The sequence below is a fragment of the Narcine bancroftii genome, chromosome 12 (assembly GCF_036971445.1).
Source record: "Narcine bancroftii isolate sNarBan1 chromosome 12, sNarBan1.hap1, whole genome shotgun sequence".
Lineage (NCBI taxonomy): Eukaryota > Metazoa > Chordata > Chondrichthyes > Torpediniformes > Narcinidae > Narcine > Narcine bancroftii.
This window is the reverse complement of record NC_091480.1, coordinates 15,193,979-15,209,123: the sequence shown is the minus strand read 5'-3', so window position 1 is coordinate 15,209,123 and position 15,145 is coordinate 15,193,979. Positions and strand designations below refer to the sequence as shown.

General features: G+C 45.5%; 2 protein-coding genes across 7 annotated transcripts in view; one reads left to right on the top strand and one right to left on the bottom strand.

Annotated features, from left to right (window-relative positions):
- The window catches only part of socs1a (suppressor of cytokine signaling 1a), a 48,569-nt gene extending 40,060 nt beyond the window's left edge, over positions 1-8,509 (top strand). The window contains exons 1-2 of one of the 3 annotated variants that reach the window (XM_069906110.1): positions 6,177-6,671; positions 7,490-8,509. In XM_069906110.1, coding sequence (XP_069762211.1) covers positions 7,562-8,197 — 636 coding nt within the window. In that variant the 5' untranslated portion in view covers positions 6,177-6,671; positions 7,490-7,561 and the 3' untranslated portion in view covers positions 8,198-8,509. Of the gene's footprint in view, positions 1-6,176; positions 6,672-6,971; positions 7,336-7,489 lie in introns of those variants that run through there. The other 2 variants (XM_069906112.1, XM_069906111.1) reach the window with 2 other exon arrangements.
- Positions 1-15,145, bottom strand: part of clec16a (C-type lectin domain containing 16A) — a 210,582-nt gene that overhangs the window by 8,030 nt on the left and 187,407 nt on the right. Inside the window, exons 24-26 of one of the 4 annotated variants that reach the window (XR_011347332.1) lie at positions 6,188-8,091; positions 3,243-3,741; positions 710-1,655 (exon numbers count right to left, since the gene is read on the bottom strand). The gene's annotated coding sequence lies outside the window, so the exon portion shown is untranslated. Of the gene's footprint in view, positions 1-709; positions 3,742-6,187; positions 8,092-15,145 lie in introns of those variants that run through there. The other 3 variants (XR_011347333.1, XR_011347331.1, XR_011347334.1) reach the window with 3 other exon arrangements.

The window sequence follows — 15,145 nt, the reverse complement described above, 5'->3', positions numbered from 1 at the left end:
ACCCTTATTCATATATGAAAAACAAGTGCTGCCCTCCTCCAGCTTCTTTTGCAGACCAAATGTCTGCTATAGGTCAGAATGAATGAATGGTGGAAATACAATTGTGAAAAGTTACTGGTGAAATCACAAAAGCAAAACACTGTGATTGCTGGAGATGTGAAGTAAAAACGAAAGCTGCTGCAAATACTCAGCAGGTCAGGTCGCGTCTGTGGAGAGAGAGAGAGAGGAAAAAGGGAAGAGATATTTCATATCATTAATGAACAAAAGGAGGAGTTCTATGACTGGATGCAGGACAGCGGGGAATAGGAAGGAAGGGTAAAGGAAGCTGGAGAAACATGGAGCAGAGTTCACAATTTCTCAGGTTTTTGTGTAGCCCAGGCAGCTATATTGCATCTAAAAGGAAACACTGCACCCAAACCAGACCTTTGCAAGTTCAATCCCCAACCCTGGCTCTGATCTCCCCTCACCCCCACACAAGGCCTTTCTTGTGCCAAGGATTCTTTCCTTAGTTCAATGTCTGAGCCAATTCACATTTTATCCAGCCTTCCTTATTTGAGGAAATGCAAATGAACTGAAATTGAGTATTGAAAATTGGTTGAGCCTCACCAAGACCTCTATTTTCAGGCAAGGATCTTTCAAGGTTGGCCCCTTACACTCAAGGAGTCTGTAATGTGCGTCGAAAGAACCAAAGACTTGTTGATCCAAACCAAGGCTTTTATTAACTAAAAGACTGGAGCATATCACAAGTAGGTCGACCAGTCCAGAATGACCTGGTCTGGCTAGGAGCAATCCTTTAAGACCTGCCACTAGGTGTGGCTACACTCTCAGCCAATCACAGTCATCCTATACTACCATCTGTACATATGTACATATACACATTGGGGATAGAATCTGTACTATCACAGAGTCAGCCCCAACTGTGGAAGAAATGTTACTTCAAGAAGAAACAATTGGCACTGATCTGTGAAATAAAGTTTGTGCTGACAGCTTTGACATAGTTGGCATACAGCCCGTTTAAATAGCCTGCACCTGTTCAGCAAAACATTGTTCTGAAGCTAAGTTGTAGTCCTAATTATAGTTAAAGTCGTTAACAGGATTATTGACACATTCTGCTTCACGTTAGACAAAACTTAGATTTTAATATACAAAAATCTAATAAAGATATTAACGAAGTCCTCACAAGTTCATCCTGTGATATAATCCTTTTTTAAACAGCTTGTTTGTCTCTCTGTACTTGCTTGTAAAAGTACATTTTGGAGTCAGATAGCAGTGGGAATTGTTGCTGGCTCGCCATGATACATCATGTAAAATAAAGTCTGTGAAATGATACTCGAGGACTCCGATCATTGACACTAACGGAACAGTAGAGAGTAAAAAAAAGTCTGAGGGATGGAACATTTAGCTGCTTTAAATAAAAGCATTAAGAGTTCTTTTGACTGCTTTACAATTTTAAGCATTTCCAACTCATACATTTAAAAATGCGTACAGTTCAGCAGCACGGAGAATAGCAGTGTCCAGTCATGAGGAGTTGCATGTGGAGAACAAGAGTAGGTGAATTTACATGATATCTTTAAATGACTGAAGTTCATATCAGCTCCTACTGCTGGAATAATGGTCAAGAAGATCCAATTGGAATGACTGCTGCAATTGCCAACCTTAAAATTTAGATAGGATATAAAATTTGAATTTAGTGCTGTGTGCAGGATTCACAAATTGCAACACAAGAACTAGAAGGAGTTGGCCATCTGGCCCATCGAGCCTGCTCCGCCATTTAATGTGATCATGGTGGATCTGATGATAGGCTCATCCCATCTACTTGCCTTTTCCTCATATCCCTTAATTCCCCAACTATGTAAAAATCTATCCAACCTTGTCTGAAATGTATTTACTGAGGTCACCTCCACTGCTTCAATGGGCGGCAAATTCCAGATTCACCACCCTCTTGGAAAAGCAGTTCCATTTAGTCTCCATCTAAACCTACTACCCTGAGTTTTAATGCTATATCCTCTAGTTCTAGTCTCCCCTACTAATGGAAACAATTTACCTACCTCTATCTTATCTGTGCCTTTCATAATTTTATACATTTCTATAAGGTCCATTTTCATTCTACTGAATTCCAGTGAGTACAGTCCCAGATGACTCAATTTTCCCTCATCTCTGATAACAACCTGGTGAACTTCCACTGCACCACCTCCAAAGCCAGTACATCCTTCCTCAAGTAAGGGGACAAGGAATGTACCCAATACTCCAGATTCATTCAACCAGAGTAGCTGGCTACAAGGCAGGCGAGGAATATAATTCAACTTGTTTTCTCACTCCAGACCAAAGTGAAATTCCTGCCCAAGATCCCTGGAATTGTACGATGGAATACCAAGTCACAGAAACATGGGAGTAAAAGAAGGCCAGGGATGTAAGAGACTGCAGATGCTGGAATCTGGAGTAAAAGACAATCAGCAGGTTGAACAATGTCAGCGATACTGCTGCACCACACAGAGAATGCCATTCTGACCCCACATTGAATGACTGAATATATCCAAACTTCGATCCTCAACTCTCGACACCCTGGGCCTACAAAATCCCTGCAATCTCAGCTAGAGATTTTCGTTTCCAACAGGTGCTTGCCTACATTTTGCTCATACCTTGATGAAGGGCGCAAGCCTGAAACTTTTGGCAGCACAGTTAGCTTAGCGGTTAGCGCAACGCTGTTACAGCACCAGCAACTGGGACTTGGGTTTGAATCTACTGCTGTCTGTAATGAGCTTGTACGTTCTCTCCACGTCTGCGTGAGTTTCCTCCAGGTGGTCCGATTTCCTCCCACCCTCCAAAACTAGGGTTGTAGGTGAATTGGGCAGCATGGGTTTATGGGCTGAAAGGCCTATTACTGTGCCCTATGTCTAAATTTACATTTAAAAATGTTAAATCTACAAATAAATTTAAATTTGGTGAGGTGTCTGTCTTTGCTACATCAAGGACACTGTTTGACCTGCTGGGTTTCTCCAGTGTTGTGTTTTTACACCATACAAATAAAACTTGATGGACATACTCAGGTAAAGGTCCCATAATTGTCAAGTAAAAGTACATTTAGAATGTAACATACATGAAATTCTTTAACTTTGACTGCCTATGGAAGACAGTGAGTCACCACTTTGTCCAGGGTCCCTCACAGAAATGTGGGGCCCCAGCAGGTCAGGTAGCAGAGAGAGAAAAAAAAACATTAGCACTTCAAGGTCAGCATTTCATACCTTGATGAAGGGCTCACGCCCGAAATATCCGTTATGTATCTTTATCTTGGCTCCATAAAGGATGCTGTCTTGGTGTGAGCTTGCAGGCGCCTCAGATTGAAGAGACTGCCATCCGTGCGGTACCGGATGTAAACAGTGTCTTCATTGTTGAGGTCTTTCATGGCTTGGTTCAGCATCATGCTGAAGAAGATTGAAAAGAGGGTTGGTGCGAGAATGCAGCCTTGCTTCACGCCATTGTTAATGGAGAAGGGTTCAGAGAGCTCATTGCTGTATCTGACCCGACCTTGTTGGTTTTCGTGCAGTTGGATAATCATGTTGAGGAACTTTGGGGGACATGCTGTTTGACCTGCTGACTTTCTCCAGCGTTGTTTAACTTCAACCACTGAGCGTTGTTTTTTAATCTCAGTATTTCAAAGTACTCTTATTTGAACCTGTAGCATTTTCATAGTTAATGGACATCAATCCAATTTTATTTGCTCTCCACGGATTGCAGACGAACCTGCTGGGTAGTTCGTGTATCTTTGTTTCAATGTTTTTATATAACTAATCTTTCCCATCTTAATTTAATAGCGTATTATCTGTTTAAGTGGCAGCCACCGAAACAGCTGGGGGAGAAATCCCAGGCCAGCCCATCAGTGCTGGGACGTTATCAAGGCCACGGTGAGCAAACCATTCAAATATAGCCGAGCTCGAAGGTCTCTCCCTTACTGGAACTTACAGAAAACGAACCACAAACTTACACGGGTGGCCCCTCAATGTGGTGTCATCCAAGTTGGCAGCGACTTTGCAAATAGCCCCTCCCCCCCATTCCCGGCGACCCCCTTCAGTTAGTCAAACTGCAACTTGGAATGAGATGAAGAATTCAAAGAAATGGAGGGGGGGGGGGGTCGAGAGAGAAGCGCCACGGGTGACGTTGCTTTGGTGCCACCTCTTTGTACAATAGAGAAGGTTGATTTTTTTTGCAGTTTCATTGATGTGGTTGGCCCTTCCCCGAAATCTGAACTGCGCATCACTTTGTCTAAAGGAGGTCAGAAACCAATTCCAGGAAACCCTCATCAGCCACTTTCCTGAACTTGGTGGCGAACCGATGCGTCTGGCAGGCAGTGAGCGCCCCGGCCACCGGCTCTCTCTCGCTCGCTCGCTGGTGCGTGTGGGCACCGCGGCTTTACCGTTACTCAGACCAGGGTCCGGCTATGTCACTTTTGAACGTGAACCCCCCCCCCCCCTCCTCCTCACTTTTCACTGGATTCATTCAGCAGCCAGTTTACTGGAAGAGAGTTTTCGCTGTGACTGGGTATTTCATAGATCAATTGAGCGTGATAAGTGGTAATCATTCTCAACTACTTATTTTCCAGGCATTTTAACAGTCAACAAATTGGGGGGGGGGGGGGGGGGGGCTGTAAAATGCAGAGACCCATCCATTACTAACACTGAAGTTTAACCCTTTGCACTCCGGCCATTTTTCATTATACTCCGGACTTAAGTCTGTGGGTACGAACCGGCTGGGAGTTGGGTATAAAACCAGTCCCGGAAAACCGGGATACGGACTATAGGCACTTATTCGTTGTCCGGGAAAGCGGGAACACAGGTTTACCCCGAAGGATGTTCCCACATCGGTTGCCAGTTTCTCAAGTGTGAAGTCACCAATGCGCATGGGATGTGTGGACTGGAAGCTGCCCCGAACTGAACTGCGATAAAGTAATCTGAGCGATGAGTACCCACAGTACAGGAGACACAAAAAAAACCCCAAATGCGATAGAACAGTATAATATTGTGGCCTGCCTTCCCATCGCAAAGCATTGTGTTCTCCCCCTCCCGACTCCCGTCAATCGCACCTCTAGCATCGACCCGGAGACGTCTGCCCTGACCGTAAGGCGCAGGAACTTGAGTGGGCAGGGAACCACTCTCCTTCCTGCCCCAGAAGGCGGCAAATGAGCAACAAGGAAACCTTTGAAACCAATGAGCAGAAATCCAGGTGTTGCTCGGTCCCAGGAGGAACTGAAAGACCGTTTCTGCTCAAGCGCCGAGTCCCATGTATCTGGGTCGGCGTCCCCTTAGCCCGCACTCTCGGGGGGGGGGGGGGGGTTCAAGGTGGAAGCTGTCTTCAATCCCCCATCGCCCGCACTCTCGCTCTTTCTGTTTCACTTTCCTTCTTCAGTCCTTCTCCCTGCTTATCTCCCTCCTCTCTGTGCCGTTCATTCATTCTCCCCACCCCCATCTTCCCAGTCTTTCTCCCCACCCCCATCTCCCCCTCTCCAGACTTTTTCTCCACCCACTATCTCCCTCCTCTCTCTATCTTGGTCTTTCTCCCCCGGTCCTTCTACCCACCCTCATCTCGTCTGTCCTTCTCCCCACCCCCATCTCGTCTGTCCTTCTACCCACCCTCATCTCGTCTGTCCTTCTCCCCACCCCCATCTCGTCTGTCCTTCTACCCACCCTCATCTCGTCTGTCCTTCTCCCCACCCCCATCTCGTCTGTCCTTCTACCCACCCTCATCTCGTCTGTCCTTCTCCCCACCCCCATCTCGTCTGTCCTTCGACCCACCCCCATCTCGTCTGTCCTTCTCCCCACCCCCATCTCGTCTGTCCTTCTCCCCACCCCCATCTCGTCTGTCCTTCTCCCCACCCTCATCTCGTCTGTGTTTCTACCCACCCCTATCCTCTCTCCTTTCTACCCACCTCTATTTTCACCTCCGACTCGCTCTTCTCTCCGTCCATCTCTCCACCCCCTCTTTATGTCTGCTTCTCACTGTCCGTCTCCACTTTTTTTCCGCTTTGCTTACCACCCGACACCCTCGTTTTGCCTCACTGCTCAACCGTCTCAGCCCTTGCCTCCCCTCACCCCCCCACCCCAGTCGACTTTCCGCCTCTATGTTCCACCTGCCTGCCTCCACTGCCCCGGCGTGTTGCAATTCACCCGATCCTTAGCCTGGGATCAAATCGCACCTTCATTTTACCGTGTGTGCTTTATATAGAGAAAAAAACCTTGCTCTCTGAGTAACTCTTCCAGAGAAAACGGAACATCTCATTTCCAACGACCCGAGAACATCAACACATTTCTTAGAACTGCCGAGAAGCGAAACCGAAAGTGAAGGGTACAGGAGTTGGTTTGGTTGGTTGGAAGCGGGTGATTTCCTCGAATCGACGAGGGGAGGGGAGGTGATATAAAACAAAGTGAGATGTCAGCTCGTGTTGCAGACCAGAACTAACAAAAGGCAATGAGCGTGCCTGGCTTCTCGGAGCCCTGTAAATGTGTGCGGAGACACGGATTATTGAATCTGCCACACGGTCCACAGGCCAGGGAGGCGAAGACACTTGCTCCTGGCGGCCGCCCGCTGCCGGCCACTGCTGCTGGGTCTCGTCCTCGACAAAGGACGATTGGAAGTCTCCTCTCACCACTTTCTCCGCAGATCCGAGGCTGATGCAGAAGGTAAAGACGCTCGTGAACGGTGTTCCGAGATGAGATGCATGTTAAACCAACATCCTGGCGACATATTGACAGGGATTTACGGTGTCCTGAAAATCAGGTCATCTTTCTGCAGTTTTTCATCTGAGGATTTCACTCGTGTCCACGGGAGATTGTAATTTAGAGACATTGTGACTAGGCTTTGCTGACCAAGCCCGCCGTCCGCTTCTGCCTGCTGATCAGGGTCACGATGCGCCCCGGGCAGCAAGGATGAGGGTCTGATAGGTTAGGGTTGGGGGGAGTGGGGTGGAGGGAAGGGGGTTGATCCTCTTTCACAGTCCGGGCCACGTCGAAACCACATCGGAAGGGGCTCCAGAGATGGAAATGGTCCTCAAGCCCCGGGCTGTGCCCGTGGGGCGAGAAATAATTCGGGTCAACGGTCTACCAGCGGAATTTTTTGGTTTGGCGAATGAAAGAGGTCTGGGTGGCTTTCGGAAACCCAAATGGGTTGTGGCGAGAGGTCACCTGTTGGAACGAGTTGGCTGCTCGACCTGGACTTTGCCAACACGTTGTTTTTGCGACTGACTTTCACTCTTAGACTGGGCGACCAGGTCGAGGGGTCCAGAGAAGGGATGTGAGCACGGGGTCCCTCCACTGGAGATAGGAGTAACTCTCCTCTGATGCCTGGGTTAAGTTCTTTCACAGTAATATAAGAATTAAAACCAATTTCTCTTGGTATTAGTTTCGACTTCTTTGATTCGGGAATCAAGTAAAATGTTTTATTTTCGTATTTGATATGTTTACAGGAATTGGGTGACTCACTTATTTCCTCTTTCATCCAGGGTTGGTGATTATCTGCATTGCACAGAAGCCTCGAGCGATGGAAGACCACCCGCGATCGTCCATGCTATAGGATGGTGGCAGACCGCAATCTGACTGACAGAGCTGCCAACGCCAGAGACCAACTCGAGCCTCAGATACTGGAACCCATAGACCATGACAATGGCTTTCCACAGCCCAGCCACAGACACCAGCAGGCAAGGGCCAACCCCATCAACCGCCAGGTGGAAACACACTTCAAAACGTTCAGATCTCAGTCAGACTTTCACATCATCATCAGGACTTGCAGGTACTTGGAGGACAGTGGCTTCTACTGGGGTCCAATGCCAGTGGAGGTGGCTCACAACAAGCTTAAAAACGAGCCGGTGGGGACCTATCTTATCAGGGACAGCAGACAGAAGAATTATTTTTTCTCTCTCAGTGTCAAAACTGCCAATGCTCCCATCAGTTTCAGGATTCAGTTTAAGGGTGGTCTTTTTGGTTTGGATGGCAGCAAGGAGTTCTTCAGCTGCATCATGAAGTTGATCGAGCATTTTGCAACCTCGCCCAGGAAGCTTCTCTCTAAACCTCTCCGGAAAGTCAGGTTGCAGTCCTTGCAGGAAATCTGCAGAAAGAGGATTATTGAGTCATATGGGAGAGAAAACATCGAGCAGCTTCCCCTGAACCCGGTCTTGAAGGATTATCTGAAAACATTTCCATTTCGCATCTAAATAAGCAGCATTACGCACTCCCTGTCATCTTCCCTTTCTTCACTCCAGCCCTCAGTGAGAGGGCAATGAAGAAAAGAGGGCAACACCATCACTGGAATGTGAATGCTCAGTCCTATTTGGGTGATTTCCTTTTGTAGCATTGTGTTTTAGTTTTGGACAAAACTTGAACCATTCATGACTGTTTACAGACTCTTAAAAAAATGTTTACACTATGTGGAGTTTGTGACCCACAGATTTATTTTCTGCCATGCAGAGTTTGAAGATACTTCATTTTGTAATAAAATAAAACACATTTTGAAAGTTTTAAAATTACACTTCTGTTGAGATGTTTTTAATCTACCAGTGTCCCTTCATTATCTGCTGTTGTTGGTGGTTGTTTTTGACCTTGGCATTCTTGTTATTCATTCTTTTGAACACAGATTGAAATAGAAACCTGTTCTCACTTTGCTGAGACATGGTCTGGTCAAGGCCATAGGCTCTTTAAAAGCCAATTTTTATGACTGAGCCAGGACCTTTCAAGGAGTGCTGCTTTAGTCATTCTTTGTGTGGTAATAATCAGCTTATTCCAAATATTAGAGCAGTGGTTCTCAACCTTTTTCTTTCCACTCACATACCACTTTAAGTATTCCCTATGCCATAAGTGATCTGTGATTAGTAAGGGATTGCTTAAGGTGGTATGTGGGTGGAAAGAAAAAGGTTTGAAAACCACTGTTTTAATTGTGCCAAATGGACTCGTTATGTGCACGGTTTCATAACTCCAAAGGAAATGGGCCAATGACAGTTTTTCTCAAGCAAAATATTTCAGTAACCATTGGGTCTGGAGCAGTGATTCTCAACCTTCCCTTCCCACTCACACACCACCTTAAACAATTCCTTACAAATCACAGAGCACCGATGGCATAGGGATTACTTAAAGTGGGATGTGAGTGGAAAGGAAAAGGTTGTGAACCACTGAATTAAACAGACTCTGTCAGTTTGCTTTCCCAGACCATACCACAAGGTGGCACTTGTTCACCTTTGTGGGGATAAAATCATCCCAGGCACAAATTATTCCTATTTTAGTTGATTTTTGAAATCAAGATTGGTAGATGATTAATCAACTATTACATTGGAAAATATGGGCCATGTATGAGATTGTTATAACCATATAACCACAAAACAGGCCCAGTTTGGCCTGAAGTTCTCTTTACTGTGAATACACCATTGTACTTTATGTCAGCTCTGGGGTTTGTTAATCTGGTACCCACCAAGATGGCAGTTTAACTGCATACAATTGGGACAGTCCATTTACAGCAGATATTTCAACTGAAAAAAGTTGCTGACACAGCATATCTTTAAAAATAACCGACAATGGTTAGTGCAACACGGTTCCAGCACCAGCGACTTGGGTTTGAATCTAGTGCAGTCTGTAAGGAGTTTGTACATTCTTCCTGTGTCTTCAAGGGTTGTTGGTCAATTGGGTGCAATTAGGTGGTACAGGCTTGTGGGCCAGGAGGGCCTGTCACCGTGTTGTTTGTCTAAATTAAAAACTGTTTCTTCGTAATAAGGAGAATGCATTACCTGTTTCCAAGTTAGGTACTTACAAAAGCACCTACTCACCAGTGTAGACAATTGTGTGTAGTCATTATCCACATAACTCACTCAATGTGCACAGCTATCTGATAACTAGATTCCTTGCTTTAGGGATATAGATTAAGGGTAAATGTTCGTCAAGACAGCAGGAAATAATTCTCCTGCCGTTCTGCAAGAGCGCAATGGGGTACTTTGTGCCGAGACTGCTGCTCCAATAGCAGAGCCTTCTGCCAGCATTGCACTGAGGTATCGGTAGACACATGGCCTAAAAATTAAATTCATTCTGTTTGCATGCTTCCCAGTTGATTGAAGAGATAAGCCACAAGCAACATTTCTCTGCACTCAAAGAGCACAATGGGAATTTGACAGTCAGGCCTCCCTACAACAGCATTCATCTCACAACACGTCATGTTTTTTGACATCTCATTGCACGAGTACAAAACAATGTTTGCTGCTCCTCGGTGCAGCCTAAAGACACACAACTAGACATCGCATACATAACAGACAAACAATACACATGCAGGACAAGTGTTCATATATCCAAATAAATCAATAAATGTAGTTTTGTAAATCTGAGAGCCTCACATGCTTAGTGTGAGGAGGTCCTTTGGTCGTTTAACGTTCCCACTGCCCATCTGGCTCAACACGGTGGCACTTGGGCTCTGATTATTCCTGTTTCTCTTTCCCGATGGGAGCAGAGGAAAGATGCTGTATATGGAGTGGAAGGGGTCCTTGACAATTCTTCAGACAATGGTCCCAGTAGATCACATTGTTGCGGAGTGGGGGGGGGGGGGTTAGAGTTGGAGAGGAAGATACCAGTGATTAGTTAGAGCAGAAACTCATGCTGAAGAAACTGCTCGAGTCTTGAATGCCACTTCAACAGGAGGGTGAAGACCTGCTCAAATACAATGGCCATCCTTACCTATGCCAAAGCTGAGGCCATTGATGCCAGAAATCTCACTGATAGACAAGAAGGCTATCCCCAAGGTGAAGTCTTTTGTCTATGGTAGTGGGGAGTGGGAACAAGTGCACTGACACTTTCCACTTCTATGATTCCCATCCCCTTTCAGCTCCCATCCATATCTGGAAATGCACTTCATCCCCTACTGCTTTAGAATCCATGCTTAAGAGTCGATTATCCTATTGTCATGTCATAAACAGAACATGTGATATTATACAAAATTTCCTTTAGTGTACTGTAAGGCAGCCAGAGATTCACTATCGGCAGCGCCCCCTTACAGCCAGAGAAAGAGAAGCAAAAGAGTGACCCACCCCGAGGTCAGTGAATGTCCATAGCGTTGCCTCCAGTGGGTCCTGCAGCCTCACAGTCTTCAGTCCAAGCCATCAGCAACCCCTGCTGCAGGTGCACACCTCTGACACGATCAAGACGTCCCCATTGCCCTCTTGCATCTCGGTTTTGATAACTGGTCCCCTTTCAGCCAGTCTCAAGCTACACTCCAGCAGTCTGCAGCCTGGTGCGTGTCCTTTGACCACAGTCGCTGGCAGCCTGCATCCTATGTGGGTACCTCGCCTCCAGTCATCAACAGTCTGTCTCTTGTGTGTTCATCAGCCTAAGAGCCCCTCATTGGTCTGCCGTCGAGGGCACTGTCCCGTCGATGGTCTCCTTTGCTTCACAAATGGGGGGGGGGCACTGTCCTGTGGGCGGTCTCCTTTGTTTCACAAATGGGGGGGGATAGTCTTCCTAGTTTTTGGTGCCCTGCGCCAGTCCTCTGCTTCCTAGAGTCTGCAACCCTCACGGGTGCCGCCGATCATAGGTCTTGGGTCAAGACCCTGCGGTCACAGGACTTTAAAATAATCTACCATTAAAGCCTGTACAGAGCCAACGACAGTAGGACTGGGTGCTTTGACTCCATAGGTGAGCACTGAGACTTCACTCCCTGCGGGTCCGCACCAGAGGCGTTACAGCAGCTCCAGCAGCGGAGCTTAAGGACCCCTGCTGTGGAGCGTATTACACAGGTAATATGAGTCCATGTACAACAACCAGACCGTAACCCATAATGATGGATTATTCAGGCCTACTGTTCAACTATATCTTCAGATCCTTAATTCCAGTCACCTGCTGGTCTTTGCTCAGGTCCTCAAATTATAGAATCGAAGGAAATAAGTGCAGAAGAAGTCTATTCTGCCCTTCGAATTTACACCATCGTTCAATATGATTATGACTGATCATGCAAATTCAGTAGTCTGTTCCTGCTTTCCCTCCATATCCCTTGATTCCTTTAACCACAAGTGCCTCATCCAAATCATATTTCAATATATGTAATGAACTGGCCCAAGCAACTCTCTGTGGCAAGGAGCACCACAAGTTCACAACTCTCTGAGTGAAGAAGCTTCTTCACATCTCAGTCCTCAATGGCTTCCCCCTTATCCTTAGAATGAGACCCCCTGTTCTGAACTTCCCCCACATCTGGAACATCCTTCCTGTACCTAAATGTTATATATCTAAATGTTATATATCTCAATGAGATTCCCTTGCATTTGTCTAAATTTAAATGAGCATAACCCGAGGTCATGGTCTACAAGAGGACCTGTAGCACAGCCTGGGTGCTGAGACTTGATGCATGCAGGGGGATTCCAGGGTCCTTTGCCATACCTGTGGTTTTACATCATTCCTTCAGCCTCTCCCCTCCATTACCCTGGACAATCAAAGACCTTTGTAATTCAATCATAATGAAAACTTCTTTGAACTTCATGGAGTTTAGGGTAGCACATTTAGCACGACTATTACAGCACCAACGACCAGGGTTCGAATCTGGCACTCTCTGGACATTCTCCCCGTGTCTGCATGAGTTTCCTCCAGGTGCTCCAGTTTCCTCCCACCTTCCAAAACATATGGAGGGGGGGGGGTTATAGGTTAATTGGGGTATTTGGGCACCATGGGCTTGCAAGGCAGAAGGGTCTGATACTGGGCTGTATGTCTAAATTTAAAATAAATTTAAATGAGGTCTAATGGTGGAATTAACTTGAAATGTTTATTAGAGTACTGAATTTGGTTACAAGTGACAAGTTTATTTTGGATTTTGAGGCAAGTTTGAGACTGGCCATCCATTGTTAGTGTGTGTGCCTTTCGAACCTGATGATTATCAGAATTTCATATAATGTGGAGTTCAAGCATTAATCTTAAAGACATCATGATAATACATGTGGAAAGTGGATATGATATGGGTTGCTATGGAAAATGGATGTGACTGACTTGTGGAGAAATTATGGACAACTGCTAATTATTGGGAAGGGCAAAGACTGGATTATGTAAAACTTCTGCTCCTAAGAATTGTCCATAAGCCAATTTCGTATGATTGCCATTTCATTGAATAATCACCTTACCACTCCTCATAATAATGAAACCAATGGAACACGTACTGTATTCAGTCATTTATGAACACCATGAAATATTTTATTATTATTATTTTTGTTACTGGCTGGAAAAATGGTTCAAAATAAATGGGAGCATTTGCGTGTAGTCGGAGATTTGGTCATTCATATCTCAGGGAACCCCAGTACAAAACTACTAAGGAATGAGAACAATTCTTTGATTGGAAAGCAATGAAATAATATTTGTTTCTCATTGAATGAAAAATAAAATGATTGCTGAGAAATTCTGTTTAAACCCTGTGACTGCTATCTAAATGTGTTTTAACAATTACTTGTACACGTACAGTAAAAACCCCTGGTATCTGCACCTGTGGGGATTGGAAGATGCCAGATAAGTGAATTTTCCAGTTGCTTGAGATTGCATGTTGCATGATAGGTGAACTGACAGCAAGGCACGCCAATTTTAAACTTTCGTATTTTACCTATTTATTTTCCACGATTTTTTTTTTTGCTGATTGCCTGAGGCTGCCAGTTGCTTGAATTCCATATAACAGGGGTTTTACTGTATCTAAAAAGGGAAATTGCCAAAAGGAGTGTCACTGGGAAAGTCGGGGCTGAGTAGAGACAGGAGTTATAGCGCTTGGCAGGACCTGAAACCATTCTCAATTCTCTAGATCTCCGGGCATGCTGGTGATGTCAGGCTTTGGGCTCCAGTAGGAAGAGAGGAGAGGACAGCATAGGCTGATAATGGGAAACATTTGGTTCTAGTAAAAACATAATGCTGGAGAAACTCAGCAGGTCAAACAATGCATTTTATAGAGCAAAGATACATAACCACTCATCCCTTCCTTTTAATCACCCCCTTGGCACTTCCCCTTGTGACCTCAGGAAGTGCTGTACCTCCTCCCTCACCACCGGCGCCTAAACCGGCCTTCTAAGTGAAGCAACACTTCCCTTGCGCATCCGGAGGGGTCATCTACTGCATCTGGGGCTCCTGTTGTGGCCTCTCTGTTCATTCTCTGCAGATGTATACATTTTCATAATACTGTTTCATTGTGTTCCCGTACAGGTACTCCCCGAATTGCAACCTATGCGACTTATATCCATCTGCACATACGACTGAAAATTTGTTAAGAAATATAAGAAAAAATATAAAATTTACACAGTTTATGTTGTACTTGACAAGATATAACAGGGATACAGGGCATGAAAGAGCCAAAATGTGCACATTTACTTTGTTAGTTAGCATCCTGGGGTTCGTCGACTGGGCACAGCCATCTTGATTCCTGTGTGTATGTGCGAGTCTTCGGTTGGTGCTTGCGCGGTTCACATATTGGAGTTCGGTTGGCCCATGTGTGAGAGTTAAGGGCACAAATTCAATATCATTTGGGAGCTTAACACTCGCGCATGGGCCAACCGAACTCCAATACGTGAACCCGCCACGCACGTGCCAACTGAAGACTCGCGCATGTGCACAGGATGTCCGTGCCCAGCATACAGACCCTGGGACGCTGGCTAACAAGCTCAGTACGCACATTTTGGCTCTTACATGCCCTGTATCCCTGTTATAGTTTGTCAAATACAACATAAACTGTGTACATTTTATATTTTTTAACAAATGTACGCAATTCTGACATTCGTGCATTACAACCGATCCTTCAGTCCGAATTACGGTCGTAAGTCGGGGAGTACCTGCAATACATAATATAATGTGCATGTGTATCTAATAGCATTATTTTGTGGCCTCATTACAATGTCAAAGAGTTTATTGGCTCAAGCTATTTGCAACATGAAACTAAATTGGTCAAAATTCAAACAGTCCAATCATTGACCTTCAATGTATGAAATGGTATGTTTGGGTCCCAGAAATGTCTCTCCAGATCTGCCCTTCACTTATTCTGAGCTGTGACCTCTGGTGTTGTTCTCTTGAATCAAAGGAAACATTCAACTTGTGTCCAATCTGCCAAGTGCAATGTTTGAATTGACACAGATAGTGATGACTCACTGATGTTCGCAGTTTACCCTGGACCGACAGTCAATTTC